This window comes from Tenrec ecaudatus, chromosome 8, assembly GCF_050624435.1.
Source record: "Tenrec ecaudatus isolate mTenEca1 chromosome 8, mTenEca1.hap1, whole genome shotgun sequence".
Lineage (NCBI taxonomy): Eukaryota > Metazoa > Chordata > Mammalia > Afrosoricida > Tenrecidae > Tenrec > Tenrec ecaudatus.
This window is the reverse complement of record NC_134537.1, coordinates 95,821,175-95,846,329: the sequence shown is the minus strand read 5'-3', so window position 1 is coordinate 95,846,329 and position 25,155 is coordinate 95,821,175. Positions and strand designations below refer to the sequence as shown.

Genomic DNA, 25,155 nt, shown 5'->3' with positions numbered 1-25,155 from the left:
AAGGACTACAAGGTAAGCCTCCCAGCCCTCTACCCCACACACCCCTGATAAAATTAATCTGTATTAAACTTTTCCTGCTGAGAATCTCCTTGTGTTTCCAAGTAGTGACACCTGCAAGAGGGTCACCAGACCCAGAGTGCCATTCCCACACGCGTCCCCCCAATAACCATACACCATATGGTTCCACAAATGGTGCGGCGTTCTTGTGCGTCAGTCTCCCATGGGAGGTGACAAAGAATGAAACCTAAGTGACGTGAGGCTGCATACGTGTGTGACCGTGGCCTAGACAAAGCATGGCAGAGCTTCAATTATTCACATTTACCCAGCCAAGAGCAGCTGCCAGAAACCACTGCGGGGAGCTAAGGGCCCCAGCTCACAGCAGCAGCCACTCCAAGCCTTTCATCTCCAGCTCCTTCCATTTTCTGAGCCGCAAAGACAGGATGAATAATGATTGAGCTCTAACCTCAAACATCTCTCTACAATGCCATTCCGAATCCCTAAAAGGTCAGAAGAATATTCGAGTGATTTGGGTAAAAAATAGAACTTTTTCAAAATACTCACAGGGCACCACTTTCTCATACTTTGAGTTTTCAACAGTGTTAACCGTCACTCTTACAATCTATAAGGGGGTATACCCCCCAAAAAACAGGAATTTTTTCTCAAAGCTATGTATTTAAATTTTTTTACAAAACAACCTTATCACTTTCAAAGTACTTCCCATTACATTTAATACATTTGTCAAATCTGAGATTCTGTTCTTGGAAACATTTTTCAAACTCATCTGTTTGGATGGCTGACAGCAATTCCCTCATTTTTTTCACCTCTTCATGTCATCAAATCACCGTCCTTTCATGTCTCTCTTCATTCGTGGAAAAAAAAGAAGTTGCACGGAGTGAGGTCAGGTGAGTAAGGTACACAGGGCAAAATCTTGAGCACTGAGATGGCTGTGTGAACAGGTGCATTGTTGTGGTGGCAAAACCAGTCCTCCACCTGCCAACAATCAGACCTCTTTTGTTGTACACTGTCACAATCTTTTCAGAACCTCTAAATATAAAGCTTGATTAACAATCTGATTTGGAAGAATAAACTCAAAATGCACCTACAAGTCAACATTTTCGTCCATGTGGGAAGTTGATGGACGTCCAGAATGAGGTTTGTCATCTATCGACATTTCACTTTTTTTGAAACAAGAGAACCACTTGTACACTTGAATTTTTCCATAGTGTTGTCCTTGTAAGCTGTGTTCAACGTCACAACAGTTTCTGAGGCATTTTTCCGGAGCAGGAAACAAAATTTCACTGTTCTCTTAAATCAGCCCTCACAAAATAACAAGGTTTGAGCAAGACTGCTTTTAGGAAAAAATTCACTGTGATCAGAGAGAACCTTCCAGGCGATGCCACTGGGTGCACTAACTCAGAGTGAGTTGCTCGATGCTTGCCCACCAGGGAAAAATATGTACTACTATAAAAGTTCCGTCCAGAGGAACTTTTTTTCTGCTTTGGGGGTACTCCCTTCATATACAGTAAAGCCAGACTTGATGCATAAAGTTTGATTTTATAAATAATATGTAAGTATTATAAAACTACCAGCAATTCAAAATTGCCTTGATATAAAAATAATGGCTTTCCTCATCGCCCTTGCCTCCTTCTGCATAAGACCTCTTTAAAGTGTTGAAGAAGGACGTAACTTTGGGGACTGAAGTGGGATTTTTGAACACCTCACACGCATGTGAATAGAAAGACCACAAAGTATTGATCGGTTTGAATTATGGTGTTGGTGAGAATGCTGTAAGTGCTATGGACTGTCAGAGGAACAAACAAATCTGGCTTGGAAGAAGGACACTCAGAATGTTTTCTAGAAGCGAGAATGACAAGACTTGGTTTCACTTATTTTGGGCATATTATCGGGAGAGACCAGTCCTTGGTGAAGGATATCATGGCTGGTAGGTCAGCGAAAAAGAGGAGACCATCAAGGAGAAGTATTGACACAGTGATTGCAACAATAGCCTCAAACAAACCAATTGTGGGAATGGCGCAGGCCCGGGCAGTCCTTCACTCACTCTCTTGTACGTAGTCACCATGCGTCGGAATCAACCTGGTGGCACTAACAAGGTGCACTGGTGCTGGAGTGGTTACGTGTATGGGCTGGGCTCCCCAGGGCTGGCAGTTCAAACCACCTCGGGAGAAAGACTGAGCTGCTTACTCCCATAATAGTTACATCTCAAGCACCCACAGGGGGTCACTATGAGTCAATCACAGTTTCCCTCCTGAATCGGCTTTCCGGAGAAATACTGACTCCGTTTGGTGTGTGGCATCCTTCTCGTTTTCTAGGTGAACAAAGAGTGAATGACAAGTACAGTGTGGAGTGTGTGAGGCGCCCCCAGCAACTTCTTAAAATTGAACAGCAGTCAGCCCATATTCGGAGATCTGCTTGTGCAGTGCAGTGCTTATGCCCTGGGCCGCAACCCACGGCTGGTGACCTGGAGATGATAGCACCCCACACCAAGAGTGCCTCATTAGCAGAATAAAGGAAACTCATTTGGTCCAGTTTCCACTCGCAGCAACCCGATGCTCGAGAGAACAAAACACTACCTGGGTCCTGCACCATCCTCGCAATCTTCGCCATGTTGCAGTGCATCGTTGCAGCCGCTGCATCACTGTAACTCCTCGAGGGTCTTCCTCTTTTTCACCGACCCTCGTAATTTACCTAGCATGATGTCTTTTCTCCAGGGACTGGTCTCTGCTGACAACATGTCCAAAGGATGCCAGTCTCATCATCCTTACTTCTAAGGCACATTCTGACTGTATTTCTTCCAAGACAGATCTGCTTGTTCTAACAGTCCATGTCGTTTAATTTTCTTTGCCAATACTGTAATTCAATCCTTCTATTTTCATTATTTATTGTCCAGCTTTTGCGTGCAAATGAAACAAGAGAAAATGCCATGGCTGTGGTCAGGAGCCCCTTAGTCCTCCAAGTGCCACCACTGCTCCTGAATACTTTAAATAGGTCTCGGGTAGTAGATGTATGAACATAATACTTTAAGTTCTAGACTGCTGCTTCCACAGGTGTGGACTGTGGAGCCAAGAAAAATGAAATCCTTACCAACTTCAGTCTTTCCGTTTATCGTGATGGTTTACTGATCCAATTGTGAGGAATTTTGTTCTTTCTGTTGAGGTGCAGCCCACATGGAAGGTTGTATTCTAGGATACTCCCCAGTCAGTGAGTCAGATCCTCTTCAATTTCAGCAAGCAAGGTTGTGCCACCTGCGTTTCACAGGCTGTTACAGTCTTCTTATAGTCCAGCTTCTTGAATTATGTGCTCAGCAGACAGGCTGGATACATGTGGTGAAAGATTTCCCAGCATTGGGCCTCTACGCAAGTACTCCCTCAACACAAGAACATTTTGTTCTAATAACCTGGAATTCCGTGATGCTCACCTTCCCAACATGATCGCCGAAGACAAAATGGGTGCATAAGTAAATGTGGTGATGAAAGCTGATGGTGCCCAACTATCTCAAAGGCTTGAAGTTAAACAAGCAGCCATCTAGCAGGGAAGCAACAAAGCCCACATGCAAGAAGCACAATAGCCTATGTAATCATGAGGTATCGATGGGATCAGGTATCAGGCATCGAAGACCAAAAAATCTTATCAAAGTGAATGAGGGGGACTGTGAAGTGGAGACCCAAAGCCTATCTGTAGACAATTGGACATCCCCTTACAGAAGGGTCGCAGGGAGGAGACGAGTCAGGGTGCAGTGTAGCACTGATGAGACATACAACTTTCCTCTAGTTCTTTAATACTTCTCCCCCCCACCCACTATCATGACCCCAATTCTACCTTACAAATTCAGCTAGACCAGAGCATGTACATGGGTACAGATAAGACCTGGAAACACAGGGAATCCAGGACAGATAAACCCCCCAGAACCAATAATGAGAGTAGCCATACCAGGAGGGGAAGGGGGAACCAATCACAATGATCTACCTATAACCCCCTCCCAGGGGGATGGATAATAGGAAAGTGGGTAAAGGGAGACACTGGTCAGTGAAGGCATGAAAGAATAACAATTTATAAATTATTAAGGGTTAATATGGGAGGGGGAAAAATAAGAAGCTGACACCAAGAGCTCAAGTAGAAAGAAAATGTTTTGAAAATGATGATGGCAACAAATGTACAAATGTGCTTGACACAATGGATGGATGGATGGATGGATGGATTGTGAGAAGAGCTGTAAGAGCCCCCAATAAAATGATTAAAATTTAAAAAACAAAAGAAAGGAGCCGTCCCCGATGCCCACCTTTCCTGACACACAGTACCCCTTGTTCTGTTTGGATGACTGACGATAAGCAACTTATGCATGAGCAAACGCCGGTGTTCTAAAGTTGTGATTCTTTGCAACAGCTTGTTATATATAATCCAGTTAAATGCTTTTGCATAAACACATTTTCCTGGTATCCTGTTTCAGCTGACATCAGCACGTACATCCCTTCTTCCATGTCCTCTTCTGAATCTGGTTTGGATTTCTGATAGTTCCCCGTCCGTGTAATGCTGTTCTGTAACCAATTTTGTATTCTGTTCAGCAAAATTTTATTTCTGTGTAATATTAGCAATAATGTTCGATAATTTCTGCATTCTTTTGACTGGCTGTAAACAGGGCTCTCTTTCCACGTGTAGGCCAGGGAGCTGTTTTCCAAAGTGCTTGGCATCCAGCATTACATCTGTACGTTGGATCTATCCGTTCAATTGATATTCCATCAATTTTTGGAGCCGTGTTGCTTGTCAATGCCTTAATACAGCTCAGTCATCTTCCTTTGATGCCATCGATTCTTGATTAATGCCACCTGCTGCAATGGTTCCACGCAGACCAGTTCTTTGTGGTACACATATAGGGGTCAGGGTTCACATCCCTTATCCTTGGGGGATAATTCAATCCGCCACAGATGAGGAAGTGAAAGAATAAAGAGATGCAACAATAGGTTAACTATAGAAGAAAGCCAATTTTTTATAAAGCACACACTGTTTTCTTCTTCTGACATCCCAAACAGGTACCCAAAAGAAAAAAGAAAGGGTGTACAGCAAAACAGGAGTGTAGCTCAAAAAACGGCCTTCCATTATACACTCTCCATTTCCAGGAAAAGCCTTCGTAGCTCCCTGTAACTCACCCAACCCAGGAGGGCCGGGCGACTGGGGGTTGTCCTCCTTTCAACTGTTCAGCTCTCAGATGCCACAGCATACAAGGTGGTGCATGGCGTTGCAGAAATGTGGTGTTTTGAACAAAGAAAGGGATGTTTTCTGTCCGATACTGTTAATAAATGAACTATCAATCCTCATCTAGAAAAGATATTAAAAAGAAAGAGAAAAAACTGGCCTATCTGTTGACACTATAGCACGTGCTGCACAAGCCCTCTTTAAAATGTTGAAAAAACTGACCCAAACCATGGCAATTTCAATGGCCTCATATGTATGCAAAAGTCGGACACAGAATAAGGAAGACCGAAAAAGGAACTGATGCATCTGAATTAGGCTAGAGAAGAATACTGAAAATACCATGAACTACTAAAGGGAAAACCTGACCCGTCTTGGAAGAAGCACAGCTAGAGTGCTCTTTAGAGGCCAGGATTGGTGAGACCAGTCCTTGGGGAAGGACATCAGGCTAGGTGAAAGTGAGAGGCAAGCCCTCGACAAGATGGGCTGACACCGTGGCTGCAACCGCAGGCTCAACGTTAAGAACAGTGGCGAGGATGTCACAGGATCCGTCAGTCTCTTGTTCTGTTGCACCCAGGGTCGGTTAGGAGTCGGAACCGACTCAGTGGCACCCAATCACCATCAGCACACTGATGGATGGCTTCAGAATCCGGCTGTCAGAGGTGAGTCTCGCAAAGACAGGTAGAGGGAGCCTGCTCTACTAACTCATAGGTAAAATAGGAGGCTGTTACTAGTTCATCAATATTGAAAGGTGAGCAATATATTAATATAAACTCTGTATTCAGGATTCCTTCTCCATTGAGCCACAGGGTAAAAATAACCAATGTTTTGAAACCACTTAAAACACTAATCCCTTCAGAATGTGCACAGAAGCTCCCAGAATTGGGGGAAATGAGCAGCTTTCCCCCCAACACCACCGTCGTCAGTCTCTTCAAAGAATGCTTGCCGCGTGTCCCTGGGCTTATTGGCCTGACTGCCTCCAGGGAGCCTGTTTGTGGCTATGGTGCCGAGCGCATCAGTTTCTACAGCTGTACCACTGATGCACACACAGCAGGTGGGGCCTCCCTTAGCCGAGGGTCTATGTCTCGAGCCACAGCCTTCTCCAGGGCTGCACCACTGCTCAGTGAAGGGGGTGCTGACTCAACACCCCCCTTCTGAGACTTAGGGTGAGCTAGCTGCTAAGATAACACAGCTGGGGAAATGTCAGAATGGGGACTCATGTTTGTTTGTGTTTAACTTGAAAGCCCGTGGCCTTCACTATACACCTATCACTTGAGTATTCAGAACAAGTGAGTGGGTACACCACTCTTTCTATGGGGCAGCTGCTGTCAAGGTCAAATCAGTTCCGACTCAGGGCAGCCCCGGCATGTCAAAGTAGGGCTGTGTCCCGCAGCGTTTTCACAGCTGATGTTACAGCTTGCCAGGCTTTTCTTCTGAGGTGCCTAATTTTCCAGTTAGCAGCCAAGCGCCTTACCCATTTGCAGCACCCAGGGGCTCTACTGTGCTCCTTTCTCCATGATGACCACGAAGAGCACGATTATTTGGGGTAGAAAGCCCAAATAATCCAGTACTGTGGGAGACACACTGGGCACACTGTGGCCTAACTCCCCGGGGAGCTCTTACCTGGTGCCCCTGTGTACATGATGGAAAACACATTTATCGCGATCGTGGCAGCATAGAACACGGGAAGCGCCCGAAGGCCATTGGGAACAGGGTCCTCCTGTGGAGTAACGAGATGAAGCGGAAGGTGAGGATCCCAGGAGTATCTGGGGTCAACGCAGATAAAGTAGCACAGAACGCACTTCAGCAAAGTCTCCCACAACCCTGGCGGAGCCACGTCCCTGCCCTGTGGGATGCAGAAACCACGTCAGCATGACCAGTTCTCCTAAACACATGCTGCCTGAAAGGGCCCACTATTGTGACCAGCAGACCCGTTAGAGCACTAGAGTCACATGAGCTGATGTCAGATTTAGAAACAGAAAGAACTGTCAGTTTATGTCAGCTGCAGGGCACTGCAGTCCAGGGCTCCGCTTCAAATCCGGAGGGGCTCACTTGTCTCAGCCCTGGGAGACTGTGCCCACCAAGGGAGCCCACCAATAACCAGATGACCCCCAACTACTGCATCACATCTAGATCTGACATCAGCCGATTACACAGAAACAGATAAACCAAAGCTCTGCGCTGTGATTATCAACCATCTCGTCACAACGTTTCACACTGAGACTTCAACTCTGCAAAGTTAAAAGAAGGAATACGAGGCTTCGTTTATTTACTACGTTAGGCACTGCTGTGACTTCCCTTGAATCCAACACTTGTGTTTTCACATGAACCTCTCCGTGAGAAAAGGTACATTAGGTCTAACAACTGACACGAGTTACAGACCTACAGAAGAGGAAAGACTAATGGTGTGGTGGTGGTGGGGAGCTAGTGTTCTAAACCTGACTGCGGTGACGATGGTGCAACTCTTCTTGATATGATCGAACTGCTGAATTGTGTGATGTGTGGATTAAGTGCCATTAAAAGCAATGAAAATAAACCAATAGAAAAGAGGAAAAGTAAAGACTGTCTGACAAACACCAACTGTGGAATGACGACGTGGGGAAGTCGAGGGTGTCTGCAGAAGAGTGCAGCTCCTCAGGAATGTATTCTGGAAGGTCCCAGGAGCCGCTGATGGTGAAGAAGCATAAAGCACAGAGACACAGGCATGGGGAGTGACTCATTTGGGTGTGATCCAGCCAGGGTGGGTCCTCCAGCATATAGTGACTCACGGGCAGGGAAGGAACCCAGATGGCGCACGGGTCAAGGGTTTGGCTGCTAACTGAAAGGTTGGTAGCTCGAACTCGCAGTGGCTCTGAAGTAGAAAGAAGTGGCTGTCCACTTCTGTAAAGATTACAGCTCAGGAAACCGCATGGGACAGGCCGACCGTGTCCACAGGGTTGCTATGAATCAGAATCGACTCAAACAAACACACACGGCACGGGAAGGGAGCAGAGAGCAGTGATGTAATGGCTGCATGAAAAGAGGATCGCAGAGAGGAGCCCTGGTGGTGAAGCTGCTGTGCAGGAGAAAACACAGACTTTCTACTCTCATAAGGAGTGACAGTGTCGGGAACCCACGGCGGCAGTTGTACCCTGTCCTACACTGAGTGTATCAACATGAAAAGAGCCAAGCAGAACAGAAAACAAAACATTAGGATGGTCAATTGCCCACTACCTTTGATTTCCACCAAGTCATTGCCTTGGAGATGAGTCGCTAAACAAAGACTTCCAACCTAAGAATGACTATAGGGGGAAGTCCCAAGTTTGTGGTTTGTTTTCTTTTTAAACCGAATCACTTAATTTTCTTCAAATAATTGATTAACATTCAAATCACAAATGTCTTGCTGAGGCTTACCTTCTTTCCTGCCAGTCCCTCTTGCTTCTAGCCTACCCCTGTCTTTTCCTTGTTTCCCTCAGTTCGTCCGTTCCATCCATCCATCCTTCCCCATCCATCCTTCCCCATCCATCCAAAGCATCCATCACTCAGTCCCAACAAATCTTCAACAAGTATCTCTGAAGTGTTCACCACAATGCTGGCCAAGAGAATATGAAATAAACAAGACAGATCTTACTGTCAAATGGCAGATAGCCAATCAGCAAGCCACACACCTCCACAAGCGTGAGGGGTGAAGTGATAAGAAAGCCCAGTGTGCTGTGGGAGGAGACAGGAGAGTTAACTAGGACTTGGGGTGATACTTGAAAGAACAAGCAGTTTTCCAGGCAAGGATAAGGCCCAGCAGAAGGAATGGTGAGAAATGAGTCTATCAGTAGACAGCTCAGCAGGCAATCCTACAATAAACTAGTCATATTTTCAAGCCAGGATACAGATGAAAGGAAGAAGGTACATCCCTGATGTACCTTTTCAACCGGGCTCAAAGGCAAGTTTTTTAAATTATAAAAAGCTACAACATTCTCTTGCCAGTCAAATGGAGCAAAACAACAACAAAAAAACCCCAAGCAAATCTTGTTCTAGAATATTTATCTCAATAAATTTTAACTGGAACTTGTTTAGGTAAAATGCATACCCAATATATTTTTTCCTTTTTTTTAATTAGGGGGTCATACAACTCTTATCACAATCCACACATATACATACATCAATTGTATAAAGCACATCTGTACATTCATTGCCCTCATCATTTTCAAAGCATTTGTTCTCCACTGAAGCCCTTTGCATCAGGTCCTCATTTTTCCCCTCCCTCCCCGCTCGCCCCTCCCTCAAGAGCACTTGATAATTTATAAATTATTGTTTTGTCATATTTTGCCCTATCCGGCGTCTCCCTTCACCCCCTTTTCTGTTGTCCGTCCCCCAGGGGGAAGGTCACATGTAGATCCTTATAATCGGTTCCCCTTTCCAACCCACCCTTCCTCTACCCTCCCAGTACCACCACTCACACCACTGGTCCTGAAGGTATCATCCACCCTGGATTCCCTGTGCCTCCAGCTCCTATATTTTTTCTTTTATACTTCTCTCAAATTAATTATTTCAAATTTTCTTTTCCATTAAAAATCAGAAACATCTCTACATTTGGATAAGGAAATTCCCAAGATGTTTTGACTGACTCGTTTTATAAATCTTAGCACCGCCTGATTGCATTCAGTGTAACATTCAGGAAATAATTACCTTTTCTCTTGAGGTTTGAACATAGTGTCTGGGAGTATTGATTAATGAATAAGTCATGGAGCCAAGAAACACGCTCTGTAATGCTGACTTCTGGGAGAGTTCATAGGTAATTATCGTGACTCTTCATGGGTACTTAAAATAGTATCTGATTCTAATGACTTAGCAATGTGAAAACACAATTATTCCTCTATTCCACTAACTCTGCACTTGTATTGAGTAGAACTAAGTTAACTCTAACATTTAGTAAAATATGACAGCTTTACTTACCTTCTTTAAGATGAAAATTCTGATCAGCACAAATAGCACACCAGACATGAAACCAGATAACAGTGGAGATATAAACCACGAAGCAACTGAATAATTAAAAAAAATTAATGAGTGTTAAAATTCTATAAAGTTAGGGATATATAATACAGTGATATATAACATGTATTACACAAGAGGGTAAGTCAGCAAAGTATTGCTACTAGGGGTGGGGGTGGTGCCCCCAATTCATACATGCACAACTTTAGCCTATACAAAACATGTTTAAATATGTCACTGGCAACAATGGATGGTTGCAGTAATACACTTGTCTTAGTCTTGTTAAGGTGCCTGGAAAAAAAGAAAAAGGCTTCCAGGAGAATCTGCCAGGCCAGTTACAGTGAAGGCAGAGAGGTCACCTTAGAAGATTACAGCAATTATCTTTAGGGGATCCAATCAGGTAATCTTGGCAGATCTTTTTGAAGGGCACAGGATAATCCCAGGGGTTTATTATGAAAAGTCTGAAAGCAAAACAAAATAAAATCAGTAGGTGCCTTGGTGAGAAAAAGACCAGAAAATTTGCACCGAGGAACTTTTATTTCCCATCACAACAGTGCGCCTGGATTCTATCCTGGAATGTCACCCAGCCCATCCTAGCCCTACAAAGACTTAGGTTTCCAAACCTCCAAGATCATTTACAATAAACATAAACCAAGTCCCTCGGAGGAGGCAAATGGTTGTTTCCCTGTATTGTAAATCTAAGAACACAGGATTATTTGGGGTAGTGTGTCACCTTCAGAAGGTGATATAATACAGCCCACAACCCAATTTGGTTTGTATTGCCTGGCATCTTAGAAGCTGTGAGTAGTCTTTCCCCATCCAGAGGACAGAAGAGTGATGGCAATCAAAAGGCACATGGAATCAATCAGTCAATGGATCAGCCAAACACCGCTCCACAGTCCGAGGAACAGACGGCTCACTGCCCAGCTACCACTACCGACTGCTCTGAAAAGGTCTGTATTAGAAAGACCTTGACAGAGTGGGAGGGAAATAAGAAGAGACTTACAGATAAAAGAGAGCAAGCTTACTGACTAGCTACAGATGGGTGGGGCCCCAAGATTATGGCCCCTACCCTTTGGGCTTGGAATTAACTTCACCTCTGCATTAGAGTCATCAACTATTTATGAGGGCAGCAGTCATCCAAGGACAAACTTCAGAGGGTTAGGAAAGAAGAATGGAAACAGGATGCACAGTGCGGATGTGGCTCAATCAGGTGAGTTAAATCAGATAAAGCGTTGACTGTAAAACTACAACCTACTTTGTAAGCCTTCACCTAATTCACAATAACAAGTTAAAAAAAGGGAAGATATGTGGAGAAACAATAACTTTACATTTTGGTATTTTTGCATATTCAATGTTTCTATAACTTTGTAGCAATACCTTTTGACTTCCTTTTGTACACATATTCTCGAAAACATTTCTCTTAAATAGGTGCCTAAGAAACCCTTTGCGAAGCAGACCTTCACATCATCACAACCATCCTGACACACTGATGGTGATCCCCTGTAACTGGAGACATGGCCAGTGAACAGTCAGCAACACACAGTACCTGTTCTTCCAAGCCCCTCTCAGGAGTCCCCGATTCCCACCGAGCCCGGGGCTGCTCTTCCTAACAATAAATAGGGAGAGTTTTTGTTCTACTATCAAAAGCTCAAACTCTGGGTCATGGAGTCTAATTCACAGTGATCTGATCCAGGTTCTGTGCCTGTCAGTCTTTATGGGTCGATCACTCTCCATGGAGTGAGCCATCCAATGTGGATCCACAAGGTGCCCCTAAAAGGTGGGACACCTTTCTTTCCATTTGCTGAGTCGAGCTGGGCATGATCATTTTTGATCTCTAACTGTGAGCGTTTGGGAACATGTAGCCTTTATTCCAACAGTTTCCCCCTTGGCCGTACATTGGAACCATTGGCGGAGCTTTAAAAAGAAGGTTAACTCTGGCCCCATGGCCAACATTATAATTGAAAAGTTTTGCTCCCTTGGGGTAATTCTAAAAGGGTGGGAGAGCTGAGGGGCATGATTCCGACGTCTGGGGTGTAAGCTGATTTTCCTGGCAGTCTGTGGTTCCTTTCCTTGGCAGGTGAGGGATCCAGTTTGACAGAGGACTCACTGGTTCTGCTGAATGGAGGGAGAGGGGCGGGTGAGGAACGAGAATTTATCACCTTGATTGGGCTCGTCTTTAAGAGGTGGGATGGAGTTGCCTCTTGCTAGAAGTCAGAACCAGGAAGTAGGATGGTTAGACCTCCACAAATGGGTCCCCACCTACATCTTGTTCCCTGCGGGCAGTCAACCCCCCAGGAGGCACACTAGACTGCTTTCTCTCAGGGGCAGATTGGACAACCTCTCAAGTGCAGTGAGGCCAACTCTTCAGCTCATTCTGTGGTTCTGCTTGACTATGACCTCTGACTCTTGGACACTGAAGATATTTTCCTCACTTGGCCCTAAATTTTCTCTGACTTGCAGGTTGATTTCACTCAAAGATTTCATTGCTGCTTGGGAACAACCTGTATACTGAATTCCAGAGCAGGATATCGATGTAACCATGGGAAAGTGTGTAACAGCTTATAATTCCATCAATAGACTTTTTCAGGAAACAAGCATGGCCCACACAGTTCTCCTAAACTTTAACATTTTCAAGAAAAATACATTACAAAGGTAGCCTTTAAATAAAACTTACTCTAGAAAATGTAAATTTCCTCTTATAGGTAAAAGAAAATGGCAATTACCAATCTTGACAAGTTCCATCCACTGCACACCTTTTGTACCAATTGCAACCAGTGAGAATCCTATAGTAGAACCAACAATGCAGTGGGTTCCTGAGATTGGAAGTCTCAGGAAGGAAGCAATCAACTGCCAAACTGCTGAACCTACAGAGAGAAGGAGGGGCAGGGAGGAGAGATCAGATACGGAGTACAGGGTCTCCAACAGCATTAGAGGAAGAAATCCAAACAGTTGTTCATAACAACATCTCGACAGGTCTAGTTTTTTAATGGAATGTTTCTTTACAACAGACTACCGTCCTGAGAAAAAGCACTCAACTCTCTTCAAGGGATTTTTCTTCAATACCGAAGGGATGATGATGATTCTGTATTTGAAGGAAAGTCTCCCAATACCGGTCATTCACTGCCTTTGTCAAGTCTGGGTGAGGGTGGGGATGATAAACCCATTCTGTCATGAAGTTTGGCCCAAATCAAGCAAGAGATTAAAGTTTCTACCAATACAGGAAAGATAACACACTGGCAAAGCGTTATGGCTGTGCCAGTGTGGTCACAGGGTAAGAATAGTCCCATGTTGGGAGACACTTGACCCCAAGTTGGGCATCATCTCCAGACCATTCCCTAAGTCCCCTTTATACCTTCCACATTAGGAGGGCCCCTTCGTTTCGGCACCGTGTTCACACTCTCCCTCACTTTTACCACTCTTTTCTGGACTTCATGTTTTTCGAGTTCACTTGAGAGTATTTTCATAAGCAGATCAAGTCTTGCAGTCAGTATTTAAAGCCTCAGCTGGGACAGATCACTTTCAGAAACAGTTGTTGAGAAGCTGGCACAGAACTAAACGGGAACAAAGAGCTTGGCTGATAAGCGGGGCGCGTTATTAATCCCAAGTGTTAATTCTGGATGTCTGGTTGCTTGGCAGCAGCAGCAAGCAACAACACTTTTGAGCACACCCCTGGCACGTCCTTCCAAAACTATCTGTGTTCCAAAAGGGCTACCAAGGGCTGTACAGGTGCCCGTTTGTGAAGCAACGCCGACAGCTGCTCCGGTGAGCCTGGGCGTGCTGACCTTCGAGCCGCGGCGGGCTGTGACCCCAAGTCCATGCCCAGAGAGTGTGCTGGAAGGCGTAGGGCCCGGCCTCTTGTAACCAAACCAGTAACAGCTCCACGGCGGCGGCAGCCAGGCTTCTCCGGGGACAGGTCCTTAGGCCCTCACATCTGAGCCCCAGCCTCCTCAGGGTCTAGTTGCTTTAAAAATAACACCAGAGGCTGGAGCATGATTCATGGCATAGGGTCAGGACCCGAAAATAAACCATGAGTTAGAGTTCTACTACAATTAAACCCATCTGATGTTGTAAGCAGAGAATGGTTACCAACTCACCCGACTAGATTCAGACCATGAGATTTTCTCTCGTGAAAGCTGCTACCGTTTCTCTGGCTGACTTTATAAAGTATGTCCTGGTGGAGGAGAGTTTGTGGGGGAGGGAGGGAATATGCGCCAGGGGCCTGGTGCAAGGGGGAGAGCAGAGGGAGAGAGACGGTGGAGGACAGGGAAGAAGCCCCTGGAAGCAGAGAAGTAGAGACGGTGTTTGTGGGGGAGGCCTGGGGTAGTGGTGATGAGAGACCGGATTTGTGAAGGTAAATGGGATCACAAAGAAGAGTGGTGGAAATAAGAAAGAGACACTGTCATGTACAACAGTGGCATCCCACAAAGATGAAAATTGTGCACGACAAAACCTAAGAGGAAATTGGGGGGTTATGGTGGGGAGCAGGTGGAGAGAATGGGCATTTCTGGGCAATGGTTCCTCAGAAGATGAGGGAAACGGTGGAGCACTGCAGTGAAGGAGGTTCAGGGCTGCAGTGAAGGAGGGAACACCAGGGGAGAAGACAGAGGGCACAGTGGCAGGGAGGGCTCAGTTGACAGGTCTTGGTGTCGGAACTTTAGGGAGACAGCATGCTTCTTAGGGTGCTGCATGTTGTATGGGCGCTTTGAGAAGATGCCGAATGTTTTGAGCTCAGAGTGGATTTTTAGAACCACTGGAAGGACTCTTGCTTTAGAGATGAGGTACAGAGTTCCGTAAAGAAGCTGAACCTCTCAGAAAGCACAGAGGCCCATGGTCTTGGGGAAGAGAGGCTAAAGGAGAAGAGTGAAATGGAGAAACAGGGTAGGGAAAGAGGGAGAAGAAGAAATGGATGTTGAATTTAGGAAAGGAAGACTGAGTGAATTCAGGCATGTGGGCAGAATCAACACTGGTTTGGGCCAATAATTATAATTCTGCTACAACCTCATAGAAACAAAATTGCCATTTGTAAGGAGCTCAATTTTTAAAATCTAGGTAACTCATACACATTCCCCACAAAGTGGTCTTTGAGATTCATCCAACCACACACTAGAAGTCAGAAACCAAAGCAAACATCATCAAGTTAGTCAAGCAAAACCTCAAATTGCTTTGGTAAACCGAAATTCTCGTTGTGGTAAGTAGCCTGCATTCTTTCAGTAAAGTGCCCGAGGCCAGGCTAGGGCAGATGAGCCGCTGGACAAGCCATCCTGTCCACATGAAAAGCAAACAGTGATGTGAAACTCAGTCCACAAAGCTCCCTGTCGGACCCAGGTCCTCAACGGATGCTAGCAAAGCTCTTTCCTCAAAAGTTTTACCCAATTGAAAAAGAAAACAAACACTTTATCAGTGTGCTTTATTTCTATCATACTTTCAACACATCTTGTCCATTATCCTGGTTCGATCAAAAATCTCAATGCCCCTTTCCTTTGAGTAGGTCTCAGTGATCTGTTGTCACCATGATGAAAGGTGAGTTTTAAAGATCATTGCTATCTTCATATGAGAATTTTGCTGTGTTTTAAACACAAAATGCTCACAAAAAAGGAACCCTGAACATATATCACCAGCGTATTTTGCTTAATGAAATTACTACCTTAGCACAGTAGTCTGCTTCCGATGCGATGCCTCAACCTAACTTGTGGGAGCGAAACGATGATGGCCACCTTAAACGTGGCGAAGAGTCCACACCCTGTGGCTGCTGAGGAAATGCCAGTGACATAAGACGTAGCTAGGGACCTGTGTTCTAGGGCACTGTGTTCTTGGGACATCAGCATCTTACCTCCTACTGCAGGACTCTTCCTACAGAAGGATTTATCCTGTAGAAAGCAGGTGGTAGAATTCCTCTCTAACCCTCTTCTCCCTAACCAAACTACCCGGGGCTAGATCAGCTCTCTGCGGTGACGGCAGCTCTCCCTAGAGGCAAGCAGAGAAAGAGTCCTGTCAGCTGCACTTAACACAGTCCTGCCTAGAATTTTCTTTCATCTGGAACAAGGGCAGTGAGGGACATGTCCTAACAGTGCTTCAGGTTTGTGGCTACCTTGGGGAAATGGAGACATTATACTGCACAAGAAGTAAATCTGCTTATTAACTTATTTCACTTACCTCAATACCTCTCCAGCTAAAAAACAAAACACACTGCCCGCCCACCCCCCAACCCATCCCACTCAAAACCCACCGCCTTCAAGTGGATGATTCCAATGCATAGTGATCCTCGTTTGAATTATCTCTCCATCTAAGAAACAAAACAAACTGTCCACCCCCCCAAAAAAAACCCCACTGCTTTCGAGTCGATGATTCCAACTCATAGTGATCCTTGTTTGAGACTACGAGTCCTTAGAGAAGCAGACAATGTCTTCTTAGTCCCAGGAGCAGTTGGTGGGTTTGAACCATCAACCTTGCAGTTAGGAGTCCAACATCTGACCCAAAGTGCTACTAGGGCTTTATTTTTCATTTAGGCAACTTAAGACTATACCAAGCAAAGCTCATACTACCAAATAGATAACAATCAAATAGTTCCTGGAGGGAAAACAAAACAAATATAACAAATGGAGTGCTAGAGGTAGAATCAGTGACTCAAAATAAGGGCCATGAACAAAACGATTATGAATACTGTAGAAGACTAGAATTTCTAGAAAAATAAGCATTAATTAAGATTCCTTTAGCAACTTCCCTAGTATTTAAGTTGAGAATATAAAGTCAAAGTAATAAATACTGTTTTATAACATCCAATTTTTAAAAACATTATATCCTAATTGATTTAAAAAGAAACTAAGAAAAAAATCTAAATTAATGTTATGGAAGAGTTCACAAGTAAATCTTCAAAATAATGTACTTAGAACTGTTAGGCCTTTACTAGGTATCAAACCGCTATAAAATTATATACAATATTCTGTAAATATAATTTTCTGGGTTTTTTTTAACGAAAAATAGTCACTAAACCAAGCCTATTTAAACATCTAAGACTGCACAAAATTTGAGAAAACCAATGACTGCTTGATGTGTAAGTACCGGGGAAAAAAAAGGACCGGATTCAAATGTAGAGTAAAAATAGGAGAGTATGAAGCATTAAACTGGATTTTAAATTTTGGATATGACAAAATTGAGAAAGTAGGTCAAAGGACAAATCTTTGGTGTAAAGAATGAAGCTACTTACCAACCATTGCGCTAACTTCCCCGGCCATTAGCGTTTCTACCGTTTTGTTGTATAGGTTCACGTCAATGATACCCTTCCGAATGGTCTCTCCGACTTTGGCTCCCAATAACACTGAGCCGGTGGTTTCAAATATTGAAGCCAATATACACGCTTGTCTCAATGACACCACGCCAGAGCCCACAGCAGTACCGAATGAATTGGCAACATCATTCGCACCAACAGAAAATGCCAAGATGAAAGCTATGATAAAACCCAAAATGACCATCCACAAATACTCATCCATGGCCATTTTGGATAGTGGGCTCTGGGGTACTTCTCTGTTGCCGAAATGATTTCAAATAAACCACGCTTGAGGTGATAAACTCCGTAAGGCTGAGTTCTTGTAAACAGTGAATTTGCTCTGGAAAGTACCGGGCAATGTTAGAGCCCGAACAAACTGCTAACTGCTGGTTTTCAGACTACTGTCAGTACAGTTCATTTGGTTGTGTTCAGTCAGCGGTAAAGTACATTCCATATTTTTCTCCCAATCTAGGAAAGCTGTGTTGTCTCCTCCTGGAAAAAAAGAGAAAAAGAAAACAAAAGCAATCAGCTACCACAAGACACCTGCAACAGCCTGTGCTTTCAGAAATGAATGTCTTAAGCCTGATAAGGGGCTCTAACTTCAGCATGTGACGATTCTAACGACTGGAAAACGTACGAAAGATCATAATTAGGTCCCCACCCCACCAACCAGAGCTGGTTTTCGGGCTGTCAGAGCTTGAAGCATGCTTTATAACTAAAGACTGGGAGTGCCTTAGCTTGATACCTTAAAAAAATGCAACTTGAAAAAGATACTTGGTTATTATTTTTTTGAAAGGAACAATTTCCTCAATGAACTTGAGATAACGAAATGAGAAATGCAGACCAGTAACCACTGAATCCCACCATAGGGTGTGGCGAAGGATCTCTTGGTAAACTCAGGGAATAAGCCACTTCGCATGAGGAGTACATCGTGTGTCTGGGTGGAGAGCCCCAGGCTCACAGGCAGTGGCACGGGTGGGAACTGAAGCCTCGCCGAAGGAACAGAACCAGCGTCTCACAGGAAACGCCTTATCCTGGCCTGGCTGACCCTCCAAGTCTGCCCTGCGCACTGATCACAGATTCTAAACAGCTTTCCTCGCTCTCTTCCCACTTCACTGGCTCTTTGCTATTCCTTGAAAACTCCAGGTACACTCTAGCCACAGGGCCTTTGTACCTGACAATCTCTCTGGCTGGGAAACCTTTCCCCTGGACAGCAGCACAGCACACTCCTCACTCCATGTCAGGCTCTGCTCAACTGTCACCATGGGAAGCCTTCCTGTCCTACGGAAAATAGCAGCCTGCCACCCCACGCCTCTCACCCTGTCTTTTTCCACTTCCCACCTGACCTTTTCATTCATTCATTCACGCCCTCATTATTGTCTCCTCTCACTGGAGTGTAAGGACTTTGTTCCACTCACTGCTGGCTCCAGCTCCAATACCTAGAATGGTGACTGGCATGTGGCACGCCTGAATAAATATGCTGAAAAAGTGAATAAAGGGGCTATAAAACAGATTAGAGAGAAACATTGCTTCTTTCTCTTTCAAAGGAGAACAAGAGATAACACAAAATTATTTTCTCTGCAAAGGGAAAGGATCATATACAGTTTCAGAACTACAGTATTATTATAGAAGCAAGGTATCAAATGAGTAGTTTCTCTGAAAGGCAGTAGGCATGTAAAATGGTGCCTAGGACAATGTGGTTACTAAGGGATACTTACTGAACTGAACTGAATAAATTAGGTTCAAATCCCATGTTGCATACAATAAACACACTAAGAGGAAGCTTCAAAAAGTTCATGCAAAATGGAATGAAAAGATAATGGAATTTCCCACAACACTTTTGAAGCTCTCTTGAAGAACACTTTGAGCGGTGTTTTTACTGCCAGTAAGTCAATTCTGACTCACAGTGACCCCATCGAACAGGGCAGAACGGCCTCGGTGGGCTTCCAATAAAGTAACTCTTTATAGGAGTAGAAAGCTTGCCCTTCTCCCTTGGAGTGGCTGATGGTTTTGAACTGTGGACCTTGTGGTAAGGAGCCCACCACATAACAGTGGCTACATTTGAGTAATAAAGTTAGAAAAAATTTTTTTCTCTTTCTCTGTTCTGAAAATGGTATAGTGTGGTTTCTGTTTCAAAGGTATTTAGGATAGGTGGAACCCTACTTTGGAATATAAGACCTAAGACTGCCCAGGTCCAAGCACAATGATGCTGGGACAATGCCAGCCTCCTCCCACCATTCACCACCTCTCCCAGCCTCACAGCCCAATCACCTCCACTGTGGACTAGTCCCAGCCTCTCCAAGTCAGCCTGCTTCCTACTGTGCTTGCTCGGGGCCCAGAGAGATTTTGCACCTGAGGTTTTGTGGCCTGCACCCAGGCCAAACTCCCCCTCCAGCACACAAGGCAGAGAGTCAGGATTTGGCATCTCCACACAGAAGACCGTCTGTCTGTCTGAAGTGTTGCTGACACTTCTCCTCAACCCCCCACTCTGAAAACACAAAACCTACATTCCTGGAGCCAGGGTTCTCTCAAATTCTGACACTGGGTAGAAAAAGAGCCAAGTACAGCTATCTCTTTAGGTAAAATCTGATGACTCTGTCTACATATTTTTGGGTGAATCTGACTGCTCCGCTAAGACACGAAAATTACTAGTTTTCCCTGATAATACCTAAATAAAGGGGACTAGATTCTAATATTCAGGATGCGAATCTTGTCCTAAGGAGTTTCTATTACACTTATCTTGATGTACTGCCTCCAGTCGATTCTGACACACGGTGACCCTCCAGGACAGGACAGACTGCCCCTGTGGGTCTTGTTTCGGAGACTAACTCTTGACAGGAGTAGAAGTCTCCTTGCCTTTCTCCTGTTGTGCTGGAAGGTAGTTCTGAACTGCTGACACTGTGGTGAATAGCTCAGTGCATCTCCATTCAGCAATAATCTTGATTAGCTCAAGAAAAACGTCTACTTTACGCTCCTCATTAAAATATATTTTAAATTAATAGCATATTCATGACAGAAAAGAGGGAGGGTCATATTTCACACAGGTGATCAACCCAGTACCTAAGACAGTCCTGGGCATGCTGCGGCACAGCACATGGGCCTGGAGAGAGGCAGAAGATACTGAGGCAGAAGTGAAGCAGCAAGGAAGGCTGGAGCGGGAGGGGAGAGAGGAAAGAGGAAGGCACAAATGAGAAGAAAGTGGGTCAGAAGGAAAGGAGGACAGTTTAACCTGATGTTAGACCAGGTTTGGGCACAAGGGGTACGAGGACAGAGGAGACAGGTTGATGGGAGCAGGAAGAAGGCAGGTTGGCTCCTGGGAACAAAGAGCAAGAATCCGAAGCCCAATCAATAAGAGGTCAGGCCTCCCAGTGAGCAAGCAGCAGGGTTAAGGCCAGTGTGGAGAGAGAAAGGTTAAATGCTGCCCCGTGCTATGCGCTCTGCACTTCTCTTTCCCTCTGCTGCTAAAAAGGGGCCCAGAGCACCAGAACTGCGTCCAGAAGTCCATCCCTGCCCTGCCATGGACGACCGAATACAGAGCCCTGCAGAGTTATTTAAGAAAATGCTTTTAAAGAAGAAAGAATACTTCTTTTACTCAAAAAAAGACTCAGATGCAATAAAACCAACCAATCAAGCAAGGTTCAGGGACAGACAGATCATTACCTCATATTTAAATGATGGCATCAAGAAGCACGGAAACATGACTGATGCATTAGAGGAACCCGGGAGGCAGAGTGGTTATGAGTTGGGCTATGAACTTGCAAGGTCAGCAGTTCGAAACCACCAGTCACCCCACAGGAGAAAGACTGGGCTTCCTACTCCCATGAAGAGTAGAGCCTTGGAAACCCACAGCAGCACGTCTATAGGGTTCTGTTCTATAGTGTTGCCATGAGTCGGCATGGACTTTGTGGCAGAGAGTGGTGAGTGAATTAGAGGAGCCAGTTGACTTTGTACTGTGGCTCCCTAGGGCAGAAAAGGGACTCAGGCCCAGACCTGTGCATCCAGAGATGAGAGAAAAAGGCCTGGTGCTCACTACTGACTTCTTTTCAGCTATGGGATCCGGGACTTTGGTAGAGAAAGAAAAACTGGGCTTCCTCTGGGAAGTCTTCTACATTGCTCACAATGGTTCCAAAAGGCGGGAACTCAGGCGGGAAGGAGCCTTCTTTTTGAAGAAGGTTCAGCTGAAAAACAGCCCAGCTGAAAATTGCTTGCACAGGAAGCTTGAACCAAAGGCATTTTAAACCTGGACTTGTGGGTACTTGTCTATACCAAAGGCTTCAAGCTTCATGTCATTCAAGGAAAGAAACTTTGAGTAGAGCAAGCTATGATAAAAATGTCACCTTGGTCTGCAATTCCACTACTTCCTTTGAAAAACAGTTCCATAATGCTGCCTCCTATACGTATCTGAAGAAATGTTTTACACCGTTGTATGCTAGAACACAAGAAGCTGGGATAAGCAAACACCCAGCTGCTAACAGAAAGGTCAGTGGTTCAAACCTGCCAGCCTCTGCATGGGAGAAAGATGTGGAGGACGGCTTTCCTAAGATGTACAGCCTAGGACATCAAATGGGTAGTTCTGTCGTACAGGGTCATGAAGAGAGAGGGACTCGATGGCAGTGGGCTTGTTTTGTCCTAAGCAATGGTGCCAAACAGGGCTTGGCAGAGCTTCCAGACTACGATGAACTAGGCCGCAAGGCCTGGTGATCTACTTCCAAAATTGGGCTAATGACAACACATCAGATCCCAACAGTCTGACTTACAACCGATTGTGGGGATGGTGTAGGAGAAGGCATCAGGTCATTCTGCTGTGCACAGGGAGGTCTCTGAGTCAGAGGGCACCTCCATGGCCGCTAACAACCACAGCAAACAAGAGTATCACTTTTATTTTCATATCGGAAAGCATGGTTTTTGTAAACTTGCCATGCTGGGTCAGACGCAGGCAATCCCAGAACCCTGCCTTGAACAAGGAAGGGGCAGAGTAAGGGTTTTATTTATGACATCAATCTAAAAAATCCACGAAAATAAGCACAGAGGTACAAAGATATTTATTGCCCTGTCATTTATTAGGATTATGGCAGAGGAACAATCTAAAGGTCTTCCAGACAGAAAAAGTAAATATTGGCATCTTCCAAAAATATAAGAGAGTCACTAAAATAGCGCAAAACACAGAGCTTTCTATGACCATGGGACATAGTAATGCAAAGGGAAAAAATCATCCTGCAAAAATGGCATGTGTCTGAAAATGAGCCTACAGGGCTTCACGCAGCTCTCTTCAGGGCTGCTTTATAGACTTTGATATTATCCAAAATTACCCACAATGAGCACAATTAGTTTAATCGAGGGAAACCCTCTCAAAGTCTTACAAACGGAAAGACACTTTTTTAAAACTTGAAGATGTACAACCAAAATATGCTGAGTTTTCTCTAATAAGAACTTGCGATGAATCGATATTCTTAGCTGGGGCCTTTCAGGAAATTCTTTCTTCAGGCTTATCATCTATAGTCCCAAAGGTAGCGCACATCGTAAGCTCCTTTTATTTAGCTTCCCTTGGCTTTTCCGTCGTAAGAATATGCCTTTGTTCTGGCATCTGCGCACTTGGTGAAAAGATCTATGCATGCTTTGTGAGGTTTGGGTGATATCAGTCTATTCCAAGGAGCCTTGGCGGCCTAGTGGGTTACACATTCGGTAGAACTACAAGGTCTTCAATTCAAAACCACCAGGTGCTTTCTCAGGAGAAAGATGAGGCTTTCTCCACCCCTAGAGCGCTACAGTCCCAAATCCCACAGGGGTCGTTCCACTGTGTCCTGCAGGATTGCTAGGAGTAAGAGAGTCATAGAGTTGGAAGGGACTTTAGAAGACATTTAGTACAGTTTTGGTAAGTTAAATGAATGGTTAACTGTAGAAATGAAGTGAATTGTTTTCCTGTAAGTATAGTCTAGGTCAGTAGTTCTCAACCTTCCTAATGCCACGACCCTTCAATACAGTTCATGTTGTGGTGACAACCCCACCCCCAATAAAATTATTTTCGTTGCTACTTCAGAACTGTAATTTTGCTACTGTTATGAATTGGGGGACCCTGTGAAAGGGTCATTTGACACCCAAAGGGATCGCGACCCACAGAAAGGTCTAGATGATGTCCCTAAAGTGCATCATTGAGCTGTTTTTAGTCAACACCATGCTAAGAGGGACTACAATGAAGACTACGTAACTAGCAGAAGTTCCAGGATGACACTCACCTGGCTGTCGTACTAATACGAGATCTTCTTGGGGGAGCTTAGATCCTTGTGGTCCTAGCTATGCCTGGGTGTGGAGGGCAAGATAATGGGAAACTAAGAGGGCAAAATGCTAAAAATAGACTACACATTCTTTTAAATTACACACACGAGGGTTTACCAGGCTACTGTTTATTTCATGTCTTGAGATGGACCGTGTAGGCATGTACCCAGTCCTTCAAAACAGAAACGACGGCCACACCTCAGACCTCTGCAATGACGTGAGGCGTGTGGATTTCAAGCCCCTCAGACGCACATAAAGTTATGCTTAAACTAAACTGTAGTCTATTAGGTATTCAATAGCATTGTGAAAGATTTGAAGGACTGAGAGAATTATCAAAATGTGACCAAAAGAAATGAGGTGAGCACAAGTTGATGGAAAAATGGCTGGATGCAGGTTTGCCACAAATGCCTGATGTGTACAAAAGGCAGTATCTCGTGAAGTACAATGCAGCGCAATGAAACAGGGATGCCTGAATTAAGACGGCCACAGAGCCTTCATCCCTAGAAATCTTCACCTCGGATGACACTGCCTGGTAGACTCCATGTTCTGCCCAACTCTGTGATTCTACAATAGGCTGTAACCCATAGGATTGTTGTGTGGAGGGGAGTGGAAATGTCTGGCCCTTTCTGGAACAGTGAAATGAAGTGATTCTGTGAATCTATGCAATGTGAGCAAACTTATTTTGGTCCTCTGATCTGAAGTTCCCAGTTAGACTCTGCTCTTATAATCCAGGCCTCATTCCTGCTATACTCACTACTCTCCCTCGTCTTCTCCTGCTGGCACTTAAGTATCTTTTCTATTCATAAAACAGAGCCTTTGCTGCTCTCTGTGAAGGCATTACATGAATAAGGTAGTAGATACTGTAAAGTTTCGTTGCTTTCCTTTTTTTAAAAGAGACAACAAAAACAATCAGGAGAAGCATTGAAAAGTCGGGGTGCCTTTTGCTGAAGGAGGGAGAGAGGATTTAGAAAGCCCACATGACATACACAGGAGCCTTGGTGGTGGTGTGGGTGACACATTAGGTTGCTAAGCGCAAAGTCAGAAGTTGGAACCCCCTGCAGGAGAAAGATGAGGTTTTCTGCTCCTGTAAAGATGGACAGTCCTAGAAACCTAGAGGGGCTGTTCTACTGGGTTTTCTAGGGTCCTTACGAGCCTGATGGCAGTGAGTTTGGTTTAGAAATATTTTCATGGAGTCTCTGGGTTGTCAAAGAGTTAATAATGCATTTGGCTGCTAATCGAAGTGTTTGAGGCTTGAGACCACTCTGTGGCACCTCAGAAGACAGGTCTGGCAATCTAATTCTGGCACGTATGGGGTTGCTATGATTTAGGGGTGACTTAATGGCAACCGGAAGAAGACTTAAATGAGGGGACAAAACAAAACTGATCAATGCAGGGATGATAAGCGTTATGTCCATAGAGATGTTCAAATGGTTTGGAATGACTGT

At 44.7% G+C, this 25,155-nt stretch overlaps 1 protein-coding gene across 8 annotated transcripts in view; it reads right to left on the bottom strand.

The window, feature by feature from the left end:
- SLC20A2 (solute carrier family 20 member 2) overlaps positions 1 to 25,155 on the bottom strand; it is a 106,247-nt gene that overhangs the window by 20,600 nt on the left and 60,492 nt on the right. For 7 of the 8 annotated variants that reach the window (XM_075556595.1, XM_075556600.1, XM_075556598.1 and 4 more), the window contains 4 exons: positions 17,378 to 17,929; positions 12,897 to 13,037; positions 10,135 to 10,220; positions 6,829 to 6,925 (listed from right to left, as the gene is read on the bottom strand). In XM_075556595.1, coding sequence (XP_075412710.1) covers positions 6,829 to 6,925; positions 10,135 to 10,220; positions 12,897 to 13,037; positions 17,378 to 17,666 — 613 coding nt within the window. In that variant the 5' untranslated portion in view covers positions 17,667 to 17,929. Of the gene's footprint in view, positions 1 to 6,828; positions 6,926 to 10,134; positions 10,221 to 12,896; positions 13,038 to 17,377; positions 17,930 to 18,783; positions 18,918 to 25,155 lie in introns of all 8 variants that reach the window. The other variant, XM_075556597.1, reaches the window with a different exon arrangement.